Raw genomic sequence first — 24,365 nt, forward strand, 5'->3', positions numbered from 1 at the left:
TTTAAAGATTACGGAGGGGGGGTAATATAGGGTCACACAGCACTGAAATGGGGAGGGGGGGCAATTTTTCTTTCTCTCTTGGCTTTAGGAAAGAAAGGGGAGGAAGCCAGAGCAAGGCATAGAGAAAGAAGCCCAAACCAACCGAGGCGAGATGGATGACTGGGGGAGGGACTGGAGCAGGAGCGCTGCTTATTGGTAGGCTGCACTCCTCGCACTGGATGGATTGACTTCGCTCGGGTCGAATTACACCATTTGCCGTGCATTAGTTTGTTTTCCTCCCAGCCAGAAGAAGTTGATTCACTACGACGCGCAAGAGATTTCCCCGTTTTCTGGATTAAACCCTGCAGCGCGTAAAAGGATATAAAATAAACATTTCCGATGAGGTGAGTCCCTTGCAAATGAGAAGTGGATGTACTTTTGTTGCGCCACACTGTATGGTGAAAGTCGATGGGGGAGGAGGGGGGCTAGAGAGAGGTCTTTACCTTTAAAACTAATATATTCCTCCTGTCCGATAAGCAGTGCCGATCTGGGAAAACTGATGGTTGCAGGAGGAAGATACTGGGATTATCTTTAGTAGAGGTGGCAAAATGAATCTGCTCAGCTTGGAAGCGTCTTTCCATAGACTGTATAAGTGAGGAAGGATCACATTGGCTTAGATGGTTGCTTGTAAACTTTAGTGATATAACATAAATAACAGGAACCAATTATTGGAAATGTTAAAGGTAAATAGACCACATGGGTAGTCTGGTCAATGTGAGTCATTGTAGCTGTTTTTGCGCGCTGCTGGATAGTATAGAGGAGCATCGGTCCTGTTTGTGCCCTTCTTCTGGTTTCCAAAGTTAATCGTAGTGGAAGGGGCTGGTGTGTGAGAGAGAGAGAGGGAGGGGGGGCTGTGTGGTCGTGGCAGAGCTTTGAAGATCACTCATCAGAGAGCCAGGGGGGCCCCGGGAACGGAGCCCGAGTCAGAAGGCTCCTGAATGTGGAGATCGGAGCCGAAAAATCAGCCAGCGCATCTGGATGAAAGAGAGGGGAAAGAGTGGGGTTCTGGATGGAGCTGAAAACAACAGGAATATCAGGCTGGGCTTTTTTACGCACATGGATTATCAAAGGAATATAACATTCATTCGGAGTATCTCATTCGCGCGTCAATTCGGCTGTTTAAGGTAGGTCTGGTGTGATGTTTTTTATTTTTTTGTTTTATCAATAAGAATCTAATTCATTGGGTTTCAAATAGCCCTGTGCGCACATTAATTATTATTTATTTAAAAAGCCAAATAACATAAAATACGCATGTAATGAAAGTAATCCTAGTTGGCAATTTGCTGTAAAACTAACGCCTGGTTACAGCCCTTTAAATCCGTGCGTAATCTTATCTTCAAACGTCTTTTTCATTCATAAAAAGTCATTATTATATTTTGTATTATTAGTTTGAATCATACTATTATTATTTTTAAGTTAATATGATTAAAGTTTTTTTCCCCTAATTTTATTTTTATTAAACCAACTTCTGTTGGCTGTGTACGCATGACGGGAATGGCTGTTAAACAATAAGAGGAGATGGGCGGACAGTTACCAGGAAGGTGTTTCCTTTTCTGATGCCTCTGCTATTTTTAAAGCATTTTTTTCCTAAGCCATCTTCTTGCAGAATAGTAAACAGCAGAAGCGCTCCGACCCAAATAGGCGAGGAAGCCAAGCTGTGGACATGAATAAAGCGCAGTTAAAGAAAACCAAGCCCCATCACCGCTGTCACTCCACCGCTGTCCCCCGCGTCTTTGTTGTTCTTTTGTACGAGTCCAACATGTGGACTAAAGGGCTATGAAAGGATTTACACGGACAAAACTCGGATGCCTTTATATTCGGGTTTGCACAATGCATCCATTAGAGCAAAGGGTTGGATTTTGTAGGCAGGACTGGGATAAAAGATTCACACTGAAAGTGTGCAAATTAAGAGTGAGAGAAGAAATAGTGGGATCTTAAAGAGGAAGGTTCTTGATTATTTAAAAATATCTATTATATAAAGGGGGTAAATTTGATTAAAAAGCAACAGGAGGTGTTTTTTTTTACATGATTATATTTTTTCTAAATTGACAAGCTGCTTCTTAAGTTTGAATTAAACACAATATTAATGCATGATCTAAGCGCAGGTTCTATATCTGCCAACCTGTGTTCTCTTTTAGAAATAAACCCAAATCCCTGAAGGATCTGAACTCTTGCCACTGAGATCACAGAGCTTAGCTCATACAGTAATTACAAACTGGATGTAGGAGTGGAACGCCACCATGGCCAGTTCAAACATCATAACAAGCCACAGTTTTTTCCTCTTTTTCCAACAGCACAGCTGGTTGAGTGTCCGCCCTTGCCTGGCTGGACACAGGGTCAGAGCTCGGTGACCAGAACGACCACCGTTAACCTCCTTTAAAGCCGGCAGTAACCCCGGAACGGCCGCCATTAAACCATCCAGTGATCACTTTTAACCCTGTATGGTTTCCCTTATATCAGTGATTGTTTGGGTTAAATAGACAGAGCGGTAAAACTGGGACCATGTGTGAAACATTTGGCTCCAGTTTATTTGTTTAGTCATAACAAGTCCCCTAACATCCAATAAACATGGATCTGCTGGGTGGGGGGTGGGGCTCCATTGTGTTCTAGTGCCCAAAGCCCCCTTTTGTTTCTTGGTCACACCTGCAACTTAAAGCTTTTGTGTAGAACTACTGCTGAGAGCAGCCTTTCTCCTGTTTCACTCCTCTGCTCACCAAACTATTGAGGGCAAGTTAGGAAGCATGCATTGAGGGAGGCAAAGCTTCCCTTAATGACAAATTTCTGAAGCAACAAGTCAACCAAGCAAGTGAGAAGTAATTATGGTTTTAATAGCTGCTAGTTATGGGTAGTGCTCTCACTGCAGTAGGAAGGGAAAAGATAACTTGTTTGCCTGTTTGGTAGCTGCTCTAATCATCTGGCTGATTCAACCAGGCTTCATCTGGATTAATTTCCCGAGCCAAACGAGTCAGCAGACGAAAGCCAAGTTATAGGATGTACACAGCTTCAGGCCTAAAGTCACACACGCCTGCATGTGTTTTAAACATGCATAGTGTGTAGAGAAATGCCTAAAACTAAACTCCTGAGTTATCTGATTTCCTGTTATAAGTTCACAGCTCGTGTTGTGCGAGATGACAAGCCGAGGAGCCCTTAGCAGCAGCAGGAGCAGCTATTGTTCTGCTGGGATTACATCCACCCAACGCATTCACACTCAATTTACAAAATCTCACGCTCTGCTGTTGTTTTCAATCCTTTTTATTATTCCCAATTCCTCCCAGAAGTACCTCCCTGCAAAAAAAAAACAAAACACAACATCCATGCAGTGCCACATTAGAGGTGAGGTTCTTGTGCCAGTGAAAACCCCTAGCTAAGAGGAGGATAAGTGTTAATCTGTCCCTTTAAGCTTGAAAAATTAAAGCTGGTGCTGAAACCACCATAACTGGACCAGAGACCCAAGTCACCCGCTGTCAGCAGAAACAGAAATCCGACAGATCCCTTCCCCCCTCTCAGCCCCTCTCCCCATGCTAGAAACTGTGGACCGGAGCCAGCGATATCGGCAGTGAAAGTGCGTGGTTGTTGGACACTGAAAAGCCTGTAATAACAGAGGCAGAGCGAGGCAGCGCTGAATGGCACTGAGTTGCGTGACAAGCCGAGCGTCTCTAGACTTCTATGTGCATGCATGCACATACACACCTTCCTGAACACAGACACATGCACACCCTGAAGGGTAGGGACCAGAAAGCGTGAAGGCAACTGAAAACAAACTGCCGTCATAAGAGCATGAGAGTTCATTTTTAATCACTGACCTTACACTAAAGTTTCTATGGAAAGCTTTTGCAAAACTCATTGGCTGCAGCTGTAAAAGGAAGATTGTATTTTAGGTTCAGCCCGGAGGGTTTTTCTCATGGATTGTTTAGTATAAGAAAAAAAAAAGGTGTGAGTTGGAGTGCTTTTGAAGAGGCGACAAAGAGAAGGACTGTAAATTTTTGACAAGTCAGGAAATGATCTACCTGCGGATACCGCCAAGTTTGGGATATGTGAACAGCCTGCAGTTTTCATGAAAGCATTATAAAGTATAACTGCAGAGCTCAGTTTATTTACTTTTTATAGCTCCCCATTTTTTTTTTTTGCCATCGAGCATTTGGTATCTATTTCTGTCCGGTGTTTTTTCTTTGGAAACTCAGCAGTTTATTGCATTCGATTCTAAAATAGCACAAATTTCAATGGATGAGCATCAAAACCAGGTAAAAAATAAAATAAAAAAAAGATGTGATGCTTTTAAGGAAAACACATGTAGATTTATTTGTGGGGCAGTAATATTACTTCTCATTTACATTACGATTTTAACAGACGCTTGGCAAACCTCTGCGGCTCGTTTATGAAAGCATCCCTTTGGTCCCCATAAATCTACCAATTTCTGTTGAGACATCAAACCCCTAATTTAACTATTATGTGGACTGATGAAGCTTAAGCATCATCTCGTATAGGCATTGCATTACTCAGAGTTAATGACACCGCTCTTTCAAAGGCCTCAGTATCCCACAGAGTGCTGAATAGCCATGATTATACACTGCTTATGACTAAAACACATGGGCTTTACTCCGATTCCAGCTAACGACCCTCCTCTTTGATCATCCAGCAGTAACTGTTTAGATCAACACAGAATTAGGGTAGGAAAGCATCATGTTTTATATCAGTGTGTTAGAATAAAGGGGGCTTTATGTGCTCTGCATACCCACAGAAGGCTTTTGTTCTTAGAAAAAATCTCACCGTCTAATTGGAGAGTTGACAATCACGTGTCATAGGTTACTCGAAATATGCCAGGAGCGTGCGCATCAAATATGCAATTCTTGTGACAAGATGAAGTAATCAGATTTTGGTTTACAATGTCTTAACTTGGCTACAGTGATTGAGGTAAGGGCTATAGATTTTTCTTTTCTAGCTGCTGATCAGAGATGTTTCCTGTGTGGATCAATCAAAGCGCTAATGGCTTGGCGGGGCTGGGCTCACAGACAGCAGTGGAGCAGGTGTGCTTTGGGGCTAATTGAAAAATGAGTCAATACTTTGTGTGCTGGTGTGTGTTTTTATGCATTCGTGCTCCAGCGCTGTCTTTGCATTATAGCATTTGAAAGCATGATTCTGTATGTGCAGCCTGGGCATCTCAGTGGGCTCCCCCTGCTAATCCATTCCCATGCCTGTGTGACGTCTCCCAGTAAATTGTTTATATCCGTTCAGGCTTTACCTCCATGAATAATTTGTTTTCCTTATAAATATTTGAATGTACATCAGTCATTAATATGCACAGACACAGTCTGTCCCCAAAGTACTCTTCCATACACCAACTTACACACTTAAACTCCCCCCTGCCACAACCGTGATAAATTATTGCCAGTGTAGCCATTAACATAATATATCTGCAATCAGGCACGATGCAAACCATTGTCTAATAAAATTACAGCTCATCAAAACGACCCCATATGTTGTAATGCGGAAACAATTGAGGGAATCACTGTGCTGCAAGATTAAAAAAAAAAAAAAACAGAGACCAACCCCCCATAAAGGCTGGAGTGATCCCTGCCAGCAGAGTGCTGATAAAACTCTGCTAAGGTCAGAGCAGAGGCTGCGCTACCAGAGGTGATGAAGCTGCAATGTGGTGATTAGTGCAGGGTCTGGCCAAGTAAAACCAATCAGAGCACAGATGTACAGCGACAGCAGGCCCACCGCATTTCTCAAAGGGGGGGACTTCCGCTGCATCCAACACACACCGAGAAGCCCCACCAGTAAGTTGGCTGACCTTCCCTTAGACAGCAGATGCAGCGAGAGGTTGTGGGTGAAGTGGCCAAGCCTCGCCACCGACTACCCAGTCATCAATAAATCAGAGGAAGTGTTAAGTTTTTATCCTTATGTCATTAACCAAACTTTAGAAGCTTTTAGCATGCGGTGTTTCACATGCTTCTCATAGGATCAGAGTTGACCTCGCCATGGAGCTAGAGCATAAAATCTATTATACGTTGAAAAGTAACAACCATGCATTTTGTTAATGTCTCCAGGTAACATCTCCAGGATTGTGAAACAGGAAGTGTCGTCTGTGAGCAGCCATGGGCCAGGGAGCTGCGCTTCTGCTCAGCGAGCTTCTGCTGTTACTGGCAGCTTCACAAACTCTCCTTGCAGTCAGCTTCCCGGAGGACATCGTGCCCCTCGACGTTGTTGATGCTCACTGTGAGTAGAAACTGGCTGTTGTTCATATCACCTGCTGAAGCAGCCCTCCCTCCTGCCTTCTGACATCCGCTTTCTACTCATTTAACCTACCACACTGAATTAACACCAAATGCATGAAAAACTCATCCTTGTTGCTGTGTCATCAGTTCACTCAGTATGGCGCCATATTCATAAAATCACTCTGCTGTAGGGGAAGTTGTAAAAATGGGGGCATTTTATTTCCATTTCCATCATGCACTTGTACAAAAAAAGAAAAAGCAAAAACAGCAGTTAATGATATAAGGGTTTGAGAACTTGCACATTATATTATTTGTTTGTATCATGTTTTCATTGCAGATCAATGTATTAATTAAGTTTAAACTGAAAGAAGGGGTGAGATTTAATATGTTTCTAATGGGTGTGATTTCCCTGCAGTCACACGGAGGTACCCTGTGTTCAGAGGCAGGCCCTCTGTCAACGACTCACAGCATCGCCTCGACTTTCAGCTGATGACCAAGATACAGGACACGCTATTTATCGCTGGCAGGTATTTTTAACACACACACCTTTTCTATATTCCAATCTGTCGTCTTTCCCTTTTAAACCCCCCCCCCCAACATCAATATATTCAGTCACTGCTTGGCAAGTGAACACAAGCACCAGGGTGAAAAAGCTCTTAGTGTTATTGGATCTGTGGCTTCAAGATCTGATGTATATGGCTGGTATCGATTCAGTGAAGGCGTCCATCATGGCGGTCTGACGTGCTTTCAGGGATTTTTTGGCATCTTTACTTGTCTTTTTTTTTTATTTATGGGCAGTAGAATTAATGTGGCTCCTAGCACTAACATTGTAGCAGAAAATTACTTAAACATCAACAATATAAAGTGTTGCTCCACTAAAATCCCTGCAGCCACCAACACATGTTTGGTGTCGGGTGGATTCTATTCCTGACGGTTTGTGTTTTCAGTAAAAATGAAACAGGAAGTTTTTTTACCCAGGGCTGATCATAACTCATGCTGATGGCTCTTTTTGAAAATACATTATTAACATGAAAGTAAGTGCTAAATATTTGCTGTCTTGCTTTGATCAAAGTGTTTCAATATTCTATATTCATCCACTAAAAAAACACTAGAATTATTACCTTTTAACCATCCACAGCCTCCTTAATTAGTACTGATGAACAGAACGTTCCCTCTTAAACCAGGCACCAGGACTGACATCCCTGCTGTTATTTGATCTAATTTATTGAACCTTTGTTAATGTGAATGCTAGAGCACATCCAGGGCCTTAAGAGAGGTCACATTGAAAATAATAAAAATCATTCTTTAACCTCTGTGTTTTTATATGTACGGTATATATAATTTTAACAATACTGGACATAAGTCAGGACACATAAGTATATATACATAAGATGGGTCTTAATGTTTTTTCATGATTACAAAGTGTTCCAGTTCAAGTTTATAAACTCTCATTCAATGAGAAAACGTAAGATTTTAACACCTTCCTGGTCTCATTATTTTTTATATAGTTTGACTGACAGGATGTTCCTAAATTACACCAAGTTCCAGTCAGCTTCTTCTATAAAATATGAGATATGGTAGAATATGTTGGACATTTGCTAGTAGTCGTTGAGGCGCGCTGTACACCACAGGATATTATCTTGTAGACAGTAAAGTTCATTTTTCTAAGAAGTAACATGTTGCAGTAGTTATCTAACATCATAATTTAGATTTTTTTTTTTTTTTACAATTAACCCAAGACATAACTGGTCAATCATTGTAAAATGCCACCTAAGATTATCCCTCCAACAATATGAAATAAAATGAGTGTATGTGCTATAATATAATTTGGAAGTACAATGCAAAAACTAAATCTGTATTAATGAAAATTAGTAGAGAATAGTTAAAAACTATGTAAATGAGCTCATACTTATCCATTGCATGTACTTTCTTTAAAGACTCAAAAACGATAAAGGATTCTTCCATAAAACAACCATTTGTTTTATACCTCTCTAAGGGTATTCCCTGAGGTTTTTCTGACTGAAGTATGTGTGTTGTGTTGTTGTGTGTTTGCAGAGATCAGGTGTACCTCGTCAGCTTGAGAGAATCGTACAGGAATGAGATCATTTCTTACCGGGTAAGATTCTCACCACTAGCTGCTTTCTCAACCCACAATCTCTAAAAGGGCTCCACAGAAAATACTGAGCCATTCATCATCAACCGGACAGGTTGTAAAATGAGCGAGTGGAAAATGGGGAGGGGGGGTGTATTTGAGTGCAAGTCTGTGTATTTTGTTTGACATGCACGTGTCTAATGCACCGTGTGGGTCTTTACAGAAGTTAACGTGGCGATCAGGCCAAGGTGACAGAGACATGTGTGCTGTGAAGGGAAAACATAGAGTAAGTATGCAAGAAAAAAAAGGTTTTGGCAACGTGTCTATCATGAGAAAAGAAAGGTGCCAGATTTTATAAAATGTTGTGTGTTTGATTTCAGGATGAGTGCCACAATTTTATTAAAGTTCTGGTTCCCAGAAATGACGACCTGGTGTTTATCTGCGGCACCAATGGCTTCAACCCCGTGTGCAGATACTACAGGGTCAGTTTTATTGTTAGAATCACATTCGACAGTGCTCATTTGACTGATTTATGCATCACTTGAATATGCGTTTGTTTCCCCTATATCTAATGTGATGTGTGGGTGATTTCTTTGTTTCCTTTAGCTGGATAACCTCGAGTTCGATGGGGAAGAGATAAATGGTTTGGCGCGGTGCCCGTTCGACTCCAAGCAAACCAACGTGGCCCTTTTCGCTGGTACGGGTCTAACACACACCCACCCGCAAAAGTATTTAGTCTTGCAGAAGAAGGAGTAATGTGTTTCTACTTATGTTCTCATTATCACCTCTGTGTCTCTGCCACAGTAAAACTGCCTGCAGTGATAACAGCTCAGCCAATTAAGCTTTATAAAAGAAAAGAAAGAAATGCAGCGAAGAGCAGTGATATGTGTGCGTTCTCTTTTTTTTTTTTTAAGATTTTTTTGTCTTTGAATTTTTGCCTTTTTAGAAGGAAAGCTGTATTCTGCAACGGTTGCCGACTTCCAGGCCAGTGATTCTGTCATCTATCGAAGTATGGGTGATGGATCAGCCCTGAGAACCATCAAATATGACTCAAAATGGCTCAAAGGTAAGCCCACGGCCCTTTTTACTTTTCTATTATATGGCACAGTACAGGTCGATTTCAATTAAATGCAATTTTATCAAAAGCTAATGGGAAACCAGTAGAGAAACTGAGATATTATATTAGTTATTATTGTTATTTCTCAAAGTTCACTATGTTTTAAGGCATCATTATATTAATTTTCATTCTAATTGATTCCAAATTATACAACTCCACTTCTAGAAAAATTTTAATATCACATTTGGCCCCAAAAAGGAACTTTTAAAACATAATACCAGCCTATTAAAAAGGATGTTTATTAAGTGAATACAATATGCACTTCTGTTCAGGTCCTTTAATGATATAATACTGCAAGAAAACCGCACCAAGCTGCGATGATCAGCTTCCTATTCTGCTGAGGTGCTAAGAAAGACCATTTTGGTAGAATCTGTAAGCTTATATTTTTACATGGAGTAACAGTCATTTCCTGTTTAAAATTATAAGTTATCAGTGTTTGATACTTATTTTCCCTCTGGTGTAACTGAGATAAATTTCTAACAGGTTTTATAGCATGCTAAGCTCTTTTACCTCACGTACTTAAACACTTCCTTGTTTTATAAAAGTATTCTGGAAGTTCATTGTAAAATCTAAGACAAATTAACCAGATATGACATTGTGTAACTAATGCTTGCGATATTTTAATAACCCATGGACAGGAATTACAGATTCTTTTTGCATTTGGTATGGCTCTGTAAAATGTAAGATGATATAATCAAATTAAAGGAAAAAGACACTCCTCTAGTAAATGAATAAACCTTAGAGTAATAATTAAAATCATCTCCAAACTCCTTGATCAAACATAAAAAAATTAAAGGTGGTTTATGTCAATGGCTGATTTCCATCCAGCTGAAGGAAATAATGTTGAAGAGAAGGAAACGTATTCAGCAAAACCAGTTTACTTTATAAAAAAAAAAAAACTGCCATCAGTCATCCTGAATTCTCTGAAAATACATGCATCTACCTGCCAGGATACTAAATGCCCACAGTGCCATTGCGTGTACGTACGTGACTGTCAGAGCTTTTTTTGGAGTGATAGAGAACTCTCCTGCCTTGCCAAGCTTCACTGGAATATGGGTTGTTCTCTCCCAGGCAATCTAGGTCACCTCTGTCATATACGGCCGTGTACAAATCTTTGAAATATTCAACATGCACGGCGGTGGTGACGGTGCAGAAATACACTTTAACTCTCTGGCTTCATCTCTCCTTTTTTCCCCCTCAGAACCACATTTCCTGCATGCAGCAGAGTATGGGAATTATGTGTACTTTTTCTACCGGGAGATTGCCGTGGAACACAGCAATTTGGGAAAGGTAAGACAGTTCAACTGCTGAGTAAATCACCTTAAATATTCCTCAAAAATAGTGTGCAAGAATTTCTTTCATTGACGGATGTGTTAGAAATGCTGCCCTAAAGGAGCCTTGGGGGTGATGGCTGTAAATCACATCCCAACGCAAGGGAAATTTCGACACCCACCAGTTACTGGGAATGTCTTCCTAATGTAAAACCATTACACAGAAGAACGATTTACCCCCTACAGACTTTGTGTCTCCCTTACACTCCATCACACACAGTCTTGTAGAGGGAATTAGGACAGTCCGGGTTTGAGGCCGGCTTTGCGTTTGAGCATCTTATCCCGGGCTGGGCTTGCCAAGCCACAGGAAACCAGCATCTTCCATCAGTCACCAGCTACTAAATATTTTAACTCTACTAATGCTGGGGTGTCACCTGGCTTCTGATGGAGGTTTGCACTGGTAAATTATTAAAAACATCTAAGCCAACTCTTTCATGTACCTCATTTACGCTCTCTGCCTCTGTAATATATAAAATCAAACATGCTTTCACACGATGCTGCCTTAAGTACATTTTTTAATGTTTGTTTCAGTTTTAAGCGAACAATCTCCTCACTCTGAGTTAAATATTCGCGTGTGCGTTAAGTGATTTGTGCTGAGTCGCTACAGGATGGAGTTATTTATTATTCAGCAACCTGAAGTGTTTTTAGTGACACTCACGGAGATGCCTTCCTTTTCCGCTCGCCTCAGTCCTCTCTCCAACCTTCTTTTCTCGCAGGTTGTTTATTCCCGAGTGGCTCGAATCTGCAAAAACGACATTGGAGGGTCACAGCGGGTGCTGGAGAAGCACTGGACCTCTTTTGTGAAGGCCAGACTGAACTGTTCTGTGCCGGGGGAGTCCTTCTTTTACTTTGATGTCCTTCAATCTATCACTGACATCATCGACATCAATGGCGTTCCCTCTGTGGTGGGCGTTTTCACAACACAGATGAACAGGTGAGCCTGAAAAATCCAATTCAGGAAGGATATTTCTTAAATTATCCCATTCTTACTAGTCTGTTGTCCCTCTGCAGTATTCCAGGATCAGCAGTGTGTGCCTTCTCCATGACTGACATAGAGAAAGTATTCATGGGCCGCTTCAAGGAGCAGAAGACCCCTGACTCTGTGTGGACGCCGTTTCCGGAGGAGAAGCTCCCGAAACCCCGGTTAGAATTCGAGCTTAAAGCAATATTCCCACTTCTCAAAATATAATTTCAACAAAAGGCAGAAATGAGAAATGAAACGGTTAATGCATGACACGAGTTACTGAACATTGAATTTCTGTGAGCAGCAGCTGCTAACCACCTCGATTCTCTCTTTCTTAATCCTTCTTTGTCATGTTTAAACCCAGTGAAATCAAATCTTTTTCCCAAACAAGCCACCAGGTTATTAGCTTTGATCCAGCGCACACATTTGCCATCTGCTGGTGATTAAATTATTAATTTGGGATAATTAAATGCATTGAATATTTAGCCAGTTTACAGTTGGCACTTATATTGCCAGCCATGCCCTGCATCCAAAACACAAAGTCCACGTTGCACCTCATTACCCGTGTAAATCATTGATGAGGTATAATCATGCATATGTATATTTTATGATTCCAGCTGAGACCTTTTCCATAGCCCAAAAGACACCTGCCACCCCATCATATCCCCACCCCAGACTGTCTCTGCACTTTGTCATTCATTTGTTTTCCCTGGTGTTTGATTGTATAGGCCCGATCTTTGACCTATTGCCCTCTGTGCATGTGCACTCTTCATATCTTAGACCTGGGAGCTGTGCGGGTCATGGTCCAGCTGCATCCTTTAAGAGCTCTGTGGAGTTCCCAGATGACACCCTGCAGTTCATCAAGTCCCACCCCCTTATGGACACAGCTGTGCCTTCGATTGGGGACGAGCCTTGGTTCACCAAGACACGTGTTCGGTAAGTACACATGGAAAAACATCTGTCAGTGGAAAGACAAGAGCCTAACAGATTTATGAGGGCATACGTCAGTACATTACACAGCACTGTTTTGTGTTAAGTACTGACAAATTTATATTTTGTGTGTGGCTATCTCTAACCTGTTTTAGACATTTTTATTCTTTTTTTTTACATATGTATTCTGGCCATTTATTAAGGGGAACTATTTGTAATTTAGGCTTTAAAATGTTCAAGCCTAAAAGACAAGTAACAGCAGCACACAGACTCCCATTTCTTTATCTTCTTTACATAATGGTAAACAAGAGAGAACAAGAATTGAAGCAGCTATGCATTAATCTTAAAGCAGATGACTACCATAGATACTCAGCTAAATATCTATGGTAAAAGTAATGATTTAAAAGTTTAAAACAACTGGAACTTTGACAAACAGTGCTGGATGGCAGTTTAGTACACAAAACATGCATATAAAAACACAGCTGTGACCAAACTTATGCCTTTATAGACTAAATGTCTCGACTCTTTTGTGCACTTAAATATTTGCAGCCACATTTTTTTCTTTTTATCCCCAAACAAGAGGTGTTAATGAAAGTCTATTCTATTATATTCTATTAAAGTTGACAAAACCTTCACCCCCTAAAGACGGGCATATACTGTCGGATATTTTAGATCATTGCACACAGCTACAGCTCACGATGTATGTTCTCACACTGTGCGACCTGACGCTCTGATGCAATATGCTCACACTATACGTCTAAAAACCACGTCAGACTCAGCTCCGCAGTGAGTTGATGCTATTTGGAATCGTTTATCCGGAAGCCAAATGAGTGGAAGAAGAATATGAAGCTCACTAGAGGGAAATATGCTGCCTTAGCAATTTGTGCAATTTTGTGTGCTGAAAGCCCTAAAAAGAAAAGGCGACGACTTATTTGGACAAAGACATGTCTGAGCAAACGTGGCTACTACCGTCTGTCCATTTTACAGAAAGAACTCCATTTCACTCGCACCCCCACCATGCTTTTGTGTTTACGTCTGAGAGGAAGAAGAAGAATCCTTGTTTGCGCACTGAGCGATTTGCCCACGACGGCCGACTAAATTTCGAACATGTTTGATTTTCTCCCGACCTCACAATTCCTGGTGGTGGTTGTGAGAGGCTGACTGCCCCTCGTTACTCCCTGTACACTACACGACGCATGATCAGGCTGAAAGTCGGTCAGACCGCAAAAAATTCTAGCACAACTGGATAATCGGCCCGCAAAGGGCAAAAAATCGTACAGTGTAAGCCTAGCTTTAGACAAACGATAACACTTGTTATTTCCACTGGGTTGTATTTACTTTTATGTGGGATCTGTGATTGGTCCCTATGGAGGTATAGATGTGTGTTTTGACTTTCCTGACTAAGATGTTCATGTTTGACCCACATGTGTTTTCTATAGATCTAAGGTTTAATAAATTCTTGTTTAAGAAACAAGAGAAAGATCTGCACTCACTTGTTATTCAAACACTGAAAACAATGTAATTTTTTTTTTTATTTAACCTGTAGTTACTTTCTTAAAAGCTATCTTTCTCTAAGTAAAGTGGTGTTAGGTTATAGGTAATAGTATGGCATAGTAATAGGTTACTATTTCGTTTTCAGCAGCTGATCAGTTAGATGACAACTATTGGGATAATGCTGCTCAGCATGTGATCCTAGACAGGAATTTAGGTACATTTTTTTATTTAAGGTAATTGCACTTGGTTTTACATAAAGTTTTCATATCTGATTTACACACATTTAACAGTTCTGATTAAACCTACTTCATTGGAGCTGTCTTCATTACTATCTTTAGAAATTAAATATATAATAATTATAACCATATCTCCAATATTTCTCTAATGCTATTCCCAAAGGTACAGACTAACAGCGCTGGCTGTAGACAGTCAAGCAGGACCTCACAAGAACTACACTGTGGTCTTCATTGGAGCAGAGTCTGGGATTGTCCTCAAAGTTTTAGCGAAGACTTCCCCTTTATCCCTAAATGACAGCCTGTTGCTGGAGGAGATTGACGTCTTCAATAAGGCCAAGTAGGTCTCTTCTGAACTTCTACTGTCTCAATGATTTCCTTTTCTGTTTCTTTTCCTCTTGTGTCTTTCTGGTTTCTTGAGTCAGAAAATCTTGAAATGAAAACACACGACAATGTTTACAGTGCATGTGATTATCTCTAGATAATCTAGATTATCTCAAGTGCTACGTGTAGAAGGTTTAATGCCTATTGGGCTTTGAGAGAATGTTTCACCTAATAGTGTTTCAGTTTTCTATGATTTAGGAAGAGGATTGAGTTGTCTGACAGGTGTCCACTTTCTCTTTCCAGGTGCCCATCTAACCGTGCGGATGACAAGCGTGTCCTCTCGCTGCATGTGGACAACAACACACACAGCCTTTATGTCGCCTTCTCAAGCTGTGTCATCCGTATTCCTCTGAGCCGCTGTGAAAGGCACTCGTCCTGCCAAAAGTAAGTGACACCGCTCTTGTTGAGAGGTTATACTGTCACCCATGGGTGTTTGACCTCATTGCGGTGTTTTTTGGACGAGGATCACAGCAGTTTAACCTTATGCTTGATGGTTAATGTTCAATTGTTAACAAAAGATAACGTTTTTTCAATAATTATTAAGCCGGGTGTGGCTGTGTTTGTGTGCCAGGTCATGCATCGCATCAAGGGATCCTTACTGTGGTTGGAAGGCCCATGGTGCCTGTGAGAGAATACAACCTGGTTTATTGTGAGTTCAAGCTTAGGCTGCAAAATATAAATGAAAAAAATATATTCAGAAATGGAGAAAAAAAAACTGTCCGACTTATTGGCAACTCTTATAGTAATCGCCAGGTGTTCTGCTATGTATTTGAAGGAATGGATACGAGCAAGATGTAGAATATGGGAAGACTGCCCACCTGGGAGACTGTCAAGGTATCTCTCTCATTTCCATCCTGTTCCACTGATCGCGGACAAACACACGCTTTTATGCTCACACTTATACACTCTGTACACAAGTAAAACACAAACTCATCTCTACATACACCATGAGCCTGCACACCCGTAACCACTCCAGTAACTTAACCCCTTACATGAGTCTATTCGCAGTATTAACACACACATCTACATACAGTACATGGCCGTCTGTAACAATGGCTTTCTGTGAGGCCCAAACATGGACATGTACAGTGAAAAGGTCATGTTCAGCTTATGCAGATGATAATTTCTTCTCTTGTAATTGGAAAATTATAGTCTTCAAGCATCTTACTTAAATGTAGTTTTCACCTCATGCGTATCAGCTAAACATGACCGCGGCTGAACCTCCGTATTGATCAGAACCAGAGGGCTTCCAGTTTTTCCAGGAAGTGCTAAATATCTATTCTCATAGAAGATTGTGAGCATTTGGTTTTATTTGAACTTCTGAATTCCCTTATAATTAATTTCTTGTCCTTTTAATTCTTTTAGTGTTTTTGGGCACTACCTCAGCGCCAGGTGTCAAATCATTTGGCGACCCTACCTCTGGTTAGTTTGATCTTTTACTCAACTGGTTTCTTTTCTTGAGTTCAGTGAGTTCAGTTTTTCTTTCCCTCATTTCTACTTTTCATCTCTTGCACCAAAAAACTACTAACGCTTCATTATCCACCATCTCAAAAAAGGTGATCCACATAGGTGCTCTCCCCACAGCACATAGCCACTCATTGCATCATTTCCTTTCCTAATACATCTGTCTTTCCTTAAGCATGCCAGCAGTTCATCTCTTAGCCTCCCCAATGTTGTGTACCAACTCCTCAAGAACTGTGATTTCGTGTTTTTCTACCTGTTTAAAAATACTTAGATTTGTAATGTTTGGTCTTTATATGTAAAAAAAAAAATAATAATAAATCTTTTTTTCTCTCAAAGATGCTCTGCTAATGTCTACTAACTAGGGTGACATGCTTTACACTCACCTGCACTATTTGTTAACCGTTTGTTTGTCACCACAGACATGGAGTTTTCATCTGCATCAGTCACTGTCCAGCCCAGTGAGCCCATACATCCCCCAGTACTCATACCCAGTAAGAGCCCCAGCTCAGGGCCTCTACCAGAGCACTACGGCTCAGGCTTTGTGCTACAAGATGACCCAGCCACATCTCATTCTTTAAACTCTCTCCCAGGGGGGCCAGAGGGTAAGGCTCATAGGAAGACCATCAAACTTCAAAATCTAATAGTTATTAGCAACATTTTTTTCATAACAGAACCATCTTCCATTGTTATTGACACCCTTGGTAGAGATAATGTCTAAAGCTATTTTTTTTAATGCCTCTTCTTATGCAATAAGAACAACTGGCATTACAAAAAAGGAACAATTAGGCAATTTCTAAAAAAAAAAAACTGTTATATTTGAGTACATATGTTTGGTCTTATAAAATAAATTTTTTACCAAAAATGGTTTCTTTTTTGAAGTTCATCGTAGCCTTTATAATGTTGCAGTGGTAATCAATAATTTTTTGTTTGTGCAGGGTATAAATATTTCATGACACAAAGCCCAATTTCTCTTAGCTTCTCTTTGGAATGGAATGGAAATGTAAGAGAACATGTCTGTTAAGTAAAAAAGATGTATGCTATATTTCACAAGTCAACAAATGGCTCCAGTTGATAATCATCTAAATGTTTGTATAACAAAAGTCAGATCAGAAATTAAAGATTGATACAACTTAACTTAACAATATCCGAAAATGAGAACAGGGAAGCAGTTAAAAAATGTTTGGGGGTTTTCTTCAAACAACAATTTTCAACTCATACATGAGAATTGTAGAGAAAGAGGCATATTTCTAATGTTTATCGTTACCAGGGATACCAATAACTGTGGAAGGTGCTCTATGCACATAATTTCTGTATTATTTACGTTGCTTTTTCTATGTAACCTCTTTCATTTCTGTAAATCCTTGTGTTTTTATTTTAATTTTTTCCGTGCAAATGATTTACTTCCTATCATTTAATTATTACTACTACTATCCTTCTTTGTTGTCATGAACTCTGTTTTAAAACCTTTCTTTTTTTTTTTTTTTACCATTATTTCCTCCATAGATATGTTAACTAGCTTTAGTGACAGTTTATCATGGCTGGTAGATCATTGACTGGGCCCCCTGTCCCAGACCACTGCTATGGCTGTACAGTGAATGACTAACTCCCTTCAATGTCTGTGGTTACTAACAAACCTTCGTAGAGCAGAAGCTTCACGAATAATTTGGATGCAAACATTACTTTTCTGTCCTGAACGATTTTCCACAGTAAAAAATAATTTTTCTTTGGCTCCATCACAAATTAGGGAGCACTTCTTACCTGTGGATGCTGTATGCATGACACATTCTCTTCTTAAAGGCTGATCAAATCAACACTTTGGAACTAATACGCTCTTTCTGTAGATGGCGAAATGGATTTGGGTGCAAAACAATGACTGTCAGTTTTCACCACCTTTGTCCTTAATCTGGTTTGAACTAGTTTAGAGATTTTAAACGTAGTGGATTTGTGTATAGTAGCTGCTCTGGGTATATTCTGGAGTAAATGTAATTTAACAGTCCCAGGGACCAGTGTTTGTACTGGGGTGTTCACAGGTGTATTACTGTATTTTAGGTGTATCGGATATCTATACAGGTGAAAGCAACCAAATGGTCCACATGAACATCCTCATCACCTGCGTCTTCGCTGCTTTTCTAATGGGGGCTCTCCTGGCCGGGCTCATCGTTTTCTGCTATCGGGACTCTGTCCTCCATAAACCAAGACATGCCCACAAGGACACGGAGTCTGCACCCTCCTGTTCTGACTCCACTGGAAGTTTTGTTAAACTTAATGGCCTATTTGATAGCCCTGTAAAGGTAAAACCAGACAATTTAATTTATCTTCCATCATGTTTTGGCAACATGTACTTCAAAATTTAACAAAGCTGTGTCTGATCTTGCCTTTTTGCATCCACTTTTATGTTCTTAGGAGTACCAAACCAACATTGATTCTCCAAAGCTCTTCACCAATCTGCTGAGCAATGGTAAAGACATCAATACGCCCAATGGTGACACCAAGACCATGATCTTGAGGGACAGCTGTCAGCCCCCTGAGCTGGCCGCTCTGCCCACACCAGAATCCACCCCTGTTCTCCAGCAAAAAGGCTTACAGCCCATAAAAAACCAGTGGGAAAAGGCTCATGGAAAAGTCAGCGGATCCCGTAAAGAGGTCAACCCATCAGCCAAGGGTCCACAGTTCCTTTCTTCACCTGCACCTACTAATACAAATCCCAACCACCCTCACCTTGCTCTGGGACACTCCAATATCCCCAGTGCAGTGGTGTTACCAAATGCCACACATGACGAGCCTAATCTGGACAATTGTGATGAAACTTTACCACATTCATCTGAAAAGAAACTGAAGAATCCAGATTGTAGGGGTAGCAGAAAAGATCAGAAGAGGTCTGTAGATGCAAGGAATACACTAAATGATCTTCTAAAGCATCTCAATGACTCTGTGGCCAATCCCAAAGCCATACTACAAGAAGAATCGGGGCCTTGTCCAAGGCCTCACCTCACACTGGAGCCCATGGAGGAACTAACTGAAGTACCCCCAGCCGTGCCCAGTCGTGAGGCTTCATTGTACTCTCCCTCGTCCTCTTTACCAAGACACAGCCCCACCAAAAGGGTTGATGTGCCCATGCCCTCTACACCCACTTCACCCACAGGAAGCTTGAGCATGGGGGGCACCTTGGAAAGGCAAAGAGGGAGTTACCAACTCCACCGGAGTGCCTCTCACAGGCAGTCCTTATCAACCCCAACAAACGGAGTAACCATGGGGGTATCTGTGTCTCGTCAGCACAGTATGAATAGGGGAGGATATATGCCCCCAACGCCCCCCTCAAGACTTGACTCTCATGGTGCAATGGTGGCACCCGGGATGCACTCACCTCACCTACCTTCTGTTTCCAGACAGAGCAGCTACAGTGGGCATGGCTCGCTTCCCCGAACAGGGCTTAAAAGGACCCCATCATTAAAGCCAGATGTGCCACCAAAACCCAATGGGTTTCCTCCACAGACTCCACAAATGAAAGTGTCTAATAAATACAGTTATTAAATTGGACAACTGTGGACATATCTAAGTAAGCTCTTGATCAGTAGAGCTTTGTGCTCAAGGGCTTGGGCTGTCTAGATGGGATAAGGCTTTGTGTGTGTTTGTGTATCAATTTGAGGTGCTTGTCCTCTTTAAATGATACGCCCATTCACTCGCATTGAAAAAGGGAAAACACCACATGGCCAAAGAAACCTACTGAGGCTCCCTTCAATCCCATCTGCTTCCCTGCACCCAGTGGCCACATGGAAATGAATAGCAGACAATGGTGAGTTTGCTGCTCACCATTGTTCCTGAACTTAGATGCTACCTGTTTCCACGTAAGGTACAAGGTTGCTCAACAGGTTGCTGTGACATACGTGGAGGGGCAAAAGTGGTGGAATACTTGGAGAATTGTTCTCAGTTGTTACTGCCCTTGAGCACTGTCTTCCCTCAAATGTGAACTGAACAGAGAAGAGGTAGGCGATAACTATGGTTGTGATGCGCCTGGAAAAAAAGGAAAGTTAATTTTCATAATGTGCATTCTGCTTTGGATGCATCTGACCATTAAACAACTGAATAAAGTAGCAAGCAAAGAAAAAGAGGCAAATGCTTGAATGTGTCTTAGTTGACCAGATAAGCAGATATTTTGAAAGGTCTTGGGAGTTGCCACAAGTCAGCAAAAGCACCTTACAATGTGTTGGAAGACCTAAGTCACTGTCTTTTAATCCAATTTTATAATCTGAACCAAGTCTGAACAGATTTTTGTGTCATTCATTCATGATCATTTGGTCGGGTTTGGCTAAGGTTAGTTATGTTGGGATTATGCAGAAGCAGGGACTTTGTAACTCACTGGGAAATTTGACTTGACATTTATTGCTATGGGTTTAAGACAAAGTATTCATCATTAATGCATTGTTTTCTCAGCCTTGCTAGAACAGCTATGTGTGTGGACATTTGCTTGTCTCTGAGTATGTGTGTTATACTGTAAACAGAGGTGGAAAAGTACTGATCTAAGCACTTCAGCACACTGTTTAGACTAAAACATTGGGTTAAAATGTTTTCCAAGACTGAAATGTATGGTATTCTTTATTCCCCATATGTAGTAATTCTATTGGTCTTCTATCTACTAGTTTTATTAAAAGTATGTTTCTCATTGAAAACTTTTTAAACAATATTTTCTACCCTTTTGTTTTCCTTCTGTAAAATCTACCACTGTGAAAGTAACCAAAGTCTTTTATTTAATGACATTTCAAACAAATATTCAGTTAAGCTAAACCCCCTTATAAAACATGTCTACCAGACGTTTGCTCCTGCAATAATACTATTGCAGACTGACAAAACTGATCCTAGAACAGTGCAACAATATGATACTTGTGTCACAAGCTCCACAGCTTATGCTCCTGGTGCGCTTTTCCACCAATGGCCAGTGTACAATCAGCTCAACATTGACTAATATGTCCAAATAAGTCATGCTGGTAATGACAAGGTCCTGTATATACTTAAATAATATAAATAAGGAGTTTAAGTATTTTTAGGCAAGTGAACCTGAATCTGTGCATTGTGTGCCTTATTTACAAAACAAATTAGTACAGTATATGTCGAAGGCTATGTCAGTTGGTCCTCTGTTCATATCACATGTTTTTTAAACACGTTTTTTTATATAAACAATCTGAAATTTAGGACAAGGTCGTCAAAAGAAGCCATTAACTAATTAATTCCACCCAGGAGTTTAAGTCTCAAATAAGTCGAGCGAAAAATACTTATTGGGTTTCAATAATGTATTCCATTTTACTGCCAGTATTGCAAAGATTTGTGATATCCACAACAAAGTGATGCCATGAACTGAATGTACTTTCATAACTATGGGGTGTAGGGCGGTCAGCTGTTCCGCCGTCGTGTGGAAGCCTAAACACAGCCCATCATTCTCACAGCCAATGTATTAACAAAGACTTCAAGTGTTCTGATGAAAGCTGTCTCTTGGCAATGTAATTTCCAAAACCTAAGGGGAGATAGTTTTTTTTATTTTCTAAAGGCCAGAAAGGACAAATGGGGTTTCATTTCTTGTAGCAGTGCTTACATTATTTGGTTGACCTCTGCAGTCATTTTTTTGAGTGTCAGTTGCCTGTTTAGCCCAAAGCCACATTTTGTTTACAAGTGGTGATTGTATGTAGAGGCTTTCTCCCCTTCATCTAACCAGTGTTGGGGCTTTGTTTTCTACACATGCACAGTGACATCACAGACATACACTCAAACACTGCTCAACTGCCTTGTACATTGCAATATGACCTGGGTCTTTTTGTTGCAATACAAACTAAAGCCTTTATATTTCAGTCAGTCAGTCTTTGATGTCTGTGCAGACCGACCATGCTATCTCACGTACGTTTATTTAAATGCTGTCCATCAATGCACAGCCGGCTGTATATTTTGTCTCAAGAGTATTTGGGCGTGTAGATATGTTGTACTGTGAATGTGTAAATAATTATGCTTTTTCTGGTTTCATATTTTTGTTGATTTTTTTTTTTAACACGGCACGTATAGTTGAAATAAAACATTACTGCACAGAAATAGTGTCCCTGAATCTTATTAGCAAAATCATTTTCAAAATTGTGCTTAATGAAACAGGATACCATTAAATAAAATTATACATTTTTTAGCAATTTGACATGTTTACTGTAACATGAATAAATTAATCATTAAATGAAAACAAGGGACTGAAGCTTTTTATGCTCCAATCTCATCAGGGAAATGATCAAGTTTGTAGATGTTTAATGTTTGAGGTCAGCATAGAGTTTGTGAAGCAACACAGCATGTGGGAATTCCTCCAAACTGATATGTTCTTCTGCTCACTAAACATCTGGACAAACTATTTCTTAAGGCCTAAGAACTAAGCCCCAAATGAGCTGTGGAGGAATTACAGTAAATGCATTTCAGATCATGTACTGATAAAATCTGGAGCATGACTTTGCAAAAATGTCTCTGATAGGATAAATTGTAAGTAACAGTTCAAAAGGCAAAATGGGTGGATAACTATCACTTTCAATCCATAGATTCTGACTAATTTAAAAATAATCAAATTATCTTCATTGACGTATCAATATTAAAGGTATAGTGGAGGATTTTCACGGAATTTTGAATAGATCCGCCCTCTTCACTTTAAAGTAAGTTTAAGAAGTAATTCAGTTTGTAGGTTTGCCCAAGTGAGTTTAAGTTTTGAAATTATAAACTTCAAAAATGAAGTTGGAGCAACATGATTCAATTACTTAATTTGCAGCACCATTTTATTTTTAGAGTGCAACTTTTAAATCTTCACCTCAGTGAAAGTAATACGGTGGGCTTTGTAAATACAAACAGGGAAGCAAAATATCTGCATTCATTCCAAGAGCTGAATATCATAGCTGAAAGGCAGTGGTGGACCAAGTACTCAACAGTAGTACTTTAGCGAAAGTATTGATACTCATAATCAAATCTTACTCTACTATTAGTAAAAGTTACTCGGTCAAACATCTTCTCAAGATAAATTATTTAAGTACTCACTTTTGAAAATACTTAAGTATTGAAAAGTATATGCATTTAACCCTGTAATGCCAACCGTATGTATCAAATATGATACATACGGTTTCTGAAATGTTTTGCATCTGACACCTTTTGCATAATTTAATGGCAAAAACTTTGCTCAAAATCCTATTGTACACAATCAGATATACCTGATAACAGAGGGCAGAAGACTACACAAAAAATAATCTTGACTTATCGCATAGTAATAAATTATTAATATCAAAAATTCTTTTTACATATTTTGCTTAAAGGCGAAATAAGGACTTCAAACCAAAGAAAAGTAAATTTCTGGTTTGTTTTATTCTTGGATCAGGCTTAAAAGCGTTAAAAGTATTAAAGTATTCAAAAATACAAATAAGATTTTGTAATATTACGTTTCTGTCCAAATATCGGAGCAATTTTAAAGGACCTTGTAACGTTTAGAAACAACTGGATGTACTGACGAGTAGAACCACTCTGCTACCACATCTGCATCACATTGTGGCAGTTTTATGCTGAAGTTCTTCAGCATGAAAATGCCACAATGTGATCCAGATAAATTCCGCAAAATATAGAAAAAATTATTTTGACTATTAATTCATTTAAAAACAAGCCTAACACTTTCTCCATGGAATAAAGGTTTAAGGTTCAATCCATTATCACAAAAAGCTACAACTCTGATAGGAGAACTAATCCTACTGAACAACTTGACCACAAGGCAACAACTAACACCTAAATAAAATGTATAAACTACAAATAATATCTGCACTGAGTTTCTCAAGTTTGTGGAATGTCATGCCAACCTCTACAACACTGGTGTCAAAATTCGGTCCTATTCGGTACTTACAGATTTCTATCAATGTAGTGGAGAAGAAAGTACAATATTGTAGGGGGGTGAAAGTTATAAGTACCCCTCCCAAAAAAAATCCTGAAGTAAAGATGCTCAAAAATGGTTCTTATGTACAGAAATCAAGTAAATGTACTTTACTACTTCCCAATACTGCTGAAAGATAACATAAAAAATCTGTAGAAAAGTACTGTATTACTTTAGAAAAGACAGC

At 40.0% G+C, this 24,365-nt stretch overlaps 1 protein-coding gene across 6 annotated transcripts; it reads left to right on the plus strand.

Annotated features, from left to right (window-relative positions):
- The first annotated feature begins 181 nt into the window (after nucleotides 1–181).
- sema6d (sema domain, transmembrane domain (TM), and cytoplasmic domain, (semaphorin) 6D) lies at nucleotides 182–22,329 on the plus strand. Of its 6 annotated transcripts, none has more exons than XM_015375616.1 (20): nucleotides 182–383; nucleotides 6,087–6,255; nucleotides 6,670–6,781; nucleotides 8,310–8,370; nucleotides 8,570–8,632; nucleotides 8,727–8,828; nucleotides 8,953–9,043; nucleotides 9,293–9,412; nucleotides 10,665–10,753; nucleotides 11,511–11,728; nucleotides 11,806–11,937; nucleotides 12,539–12,694; nucleotides 14,582–14,755; nucleotides 15,043–15,183; nucleotides 15,371–15,448; nucleotides 15,575–15,633; nucleotides 16,165–16,221; nucleotides 16,683–16,865; nucleotides 18,313–18,554; nucleotides 18,667–19,794. In XM_015375616.1, the coding sequence occupies exons 2-20, from the start codon at nucleotides 6,135–6,137 to the stop codon at nucleotides 19,792–19,794; spliced, it is 3,327 nt and encodes a 1,108-aa protein (XP_015231102.1). In that variant the 5' UTR covers nucleotides 182–383; nucleotides 6,087–6,134. The 6 variants fall into 6 exon arrangements, with proteins under 6 accessions (XP_015231102.1, XP_015231106.1, XP_015231107.1 ...); XM_015375618.1 differs by lacking the exon at nucleotides 182–383 and adding an exon at nucleotides 930–1,163; XM_015375620.1 differs by lacking the exon at nucleotides 16,165–16,221 and having other exon boundaries at nucleotides 18,667–22,329.
- The last annotated feature ends 2,036 nt before the right edge of the window (nucleotides 22,330–24,365 follow it).

Source organism: Cyprinodon variegatus, unplaced genomic scaffold, assembly GCF_000732505.1.
Source record: "Cyprinodon variegatus isolate N-32 unplaced genomic scaffold, C_variegatus-1.0 Scaffold122, whole genome shotgun sequence".
Classification (NCBI taxonomy): domain Eukaryota; kingdom Metazoa; phylum Chordata; class Actinopteri; order Cyprinodontiformes; family Cyprinodontidae; genus Cyprinodon; species Cyprinodon variegatus.

Bases quoted from the DNA above. Each gene is read 5' to 3' on its own strand.
- sema6d (XM_015375616.1), top strand. From the start codon at position 6,135: ATGGGCCAGGGAGCTGCGCTTCTGCTCAGCGAGCTTCTGCTGTTACTG. The intron at 15,449-15,574 runs GTGAGTTCAAGC...ATGTATTTGAAG, and splicing joins AGAATACAACCTGGTTTATT to GAATGGATACGAGCAAGATG. The intron at 18,555-18,666 runs GTAAAACCAGAC...TTATGTTCTTAG, and splicing joins TATTTGATAGCCCTGTAAAG to GAGTACCAAACCAACATTGA.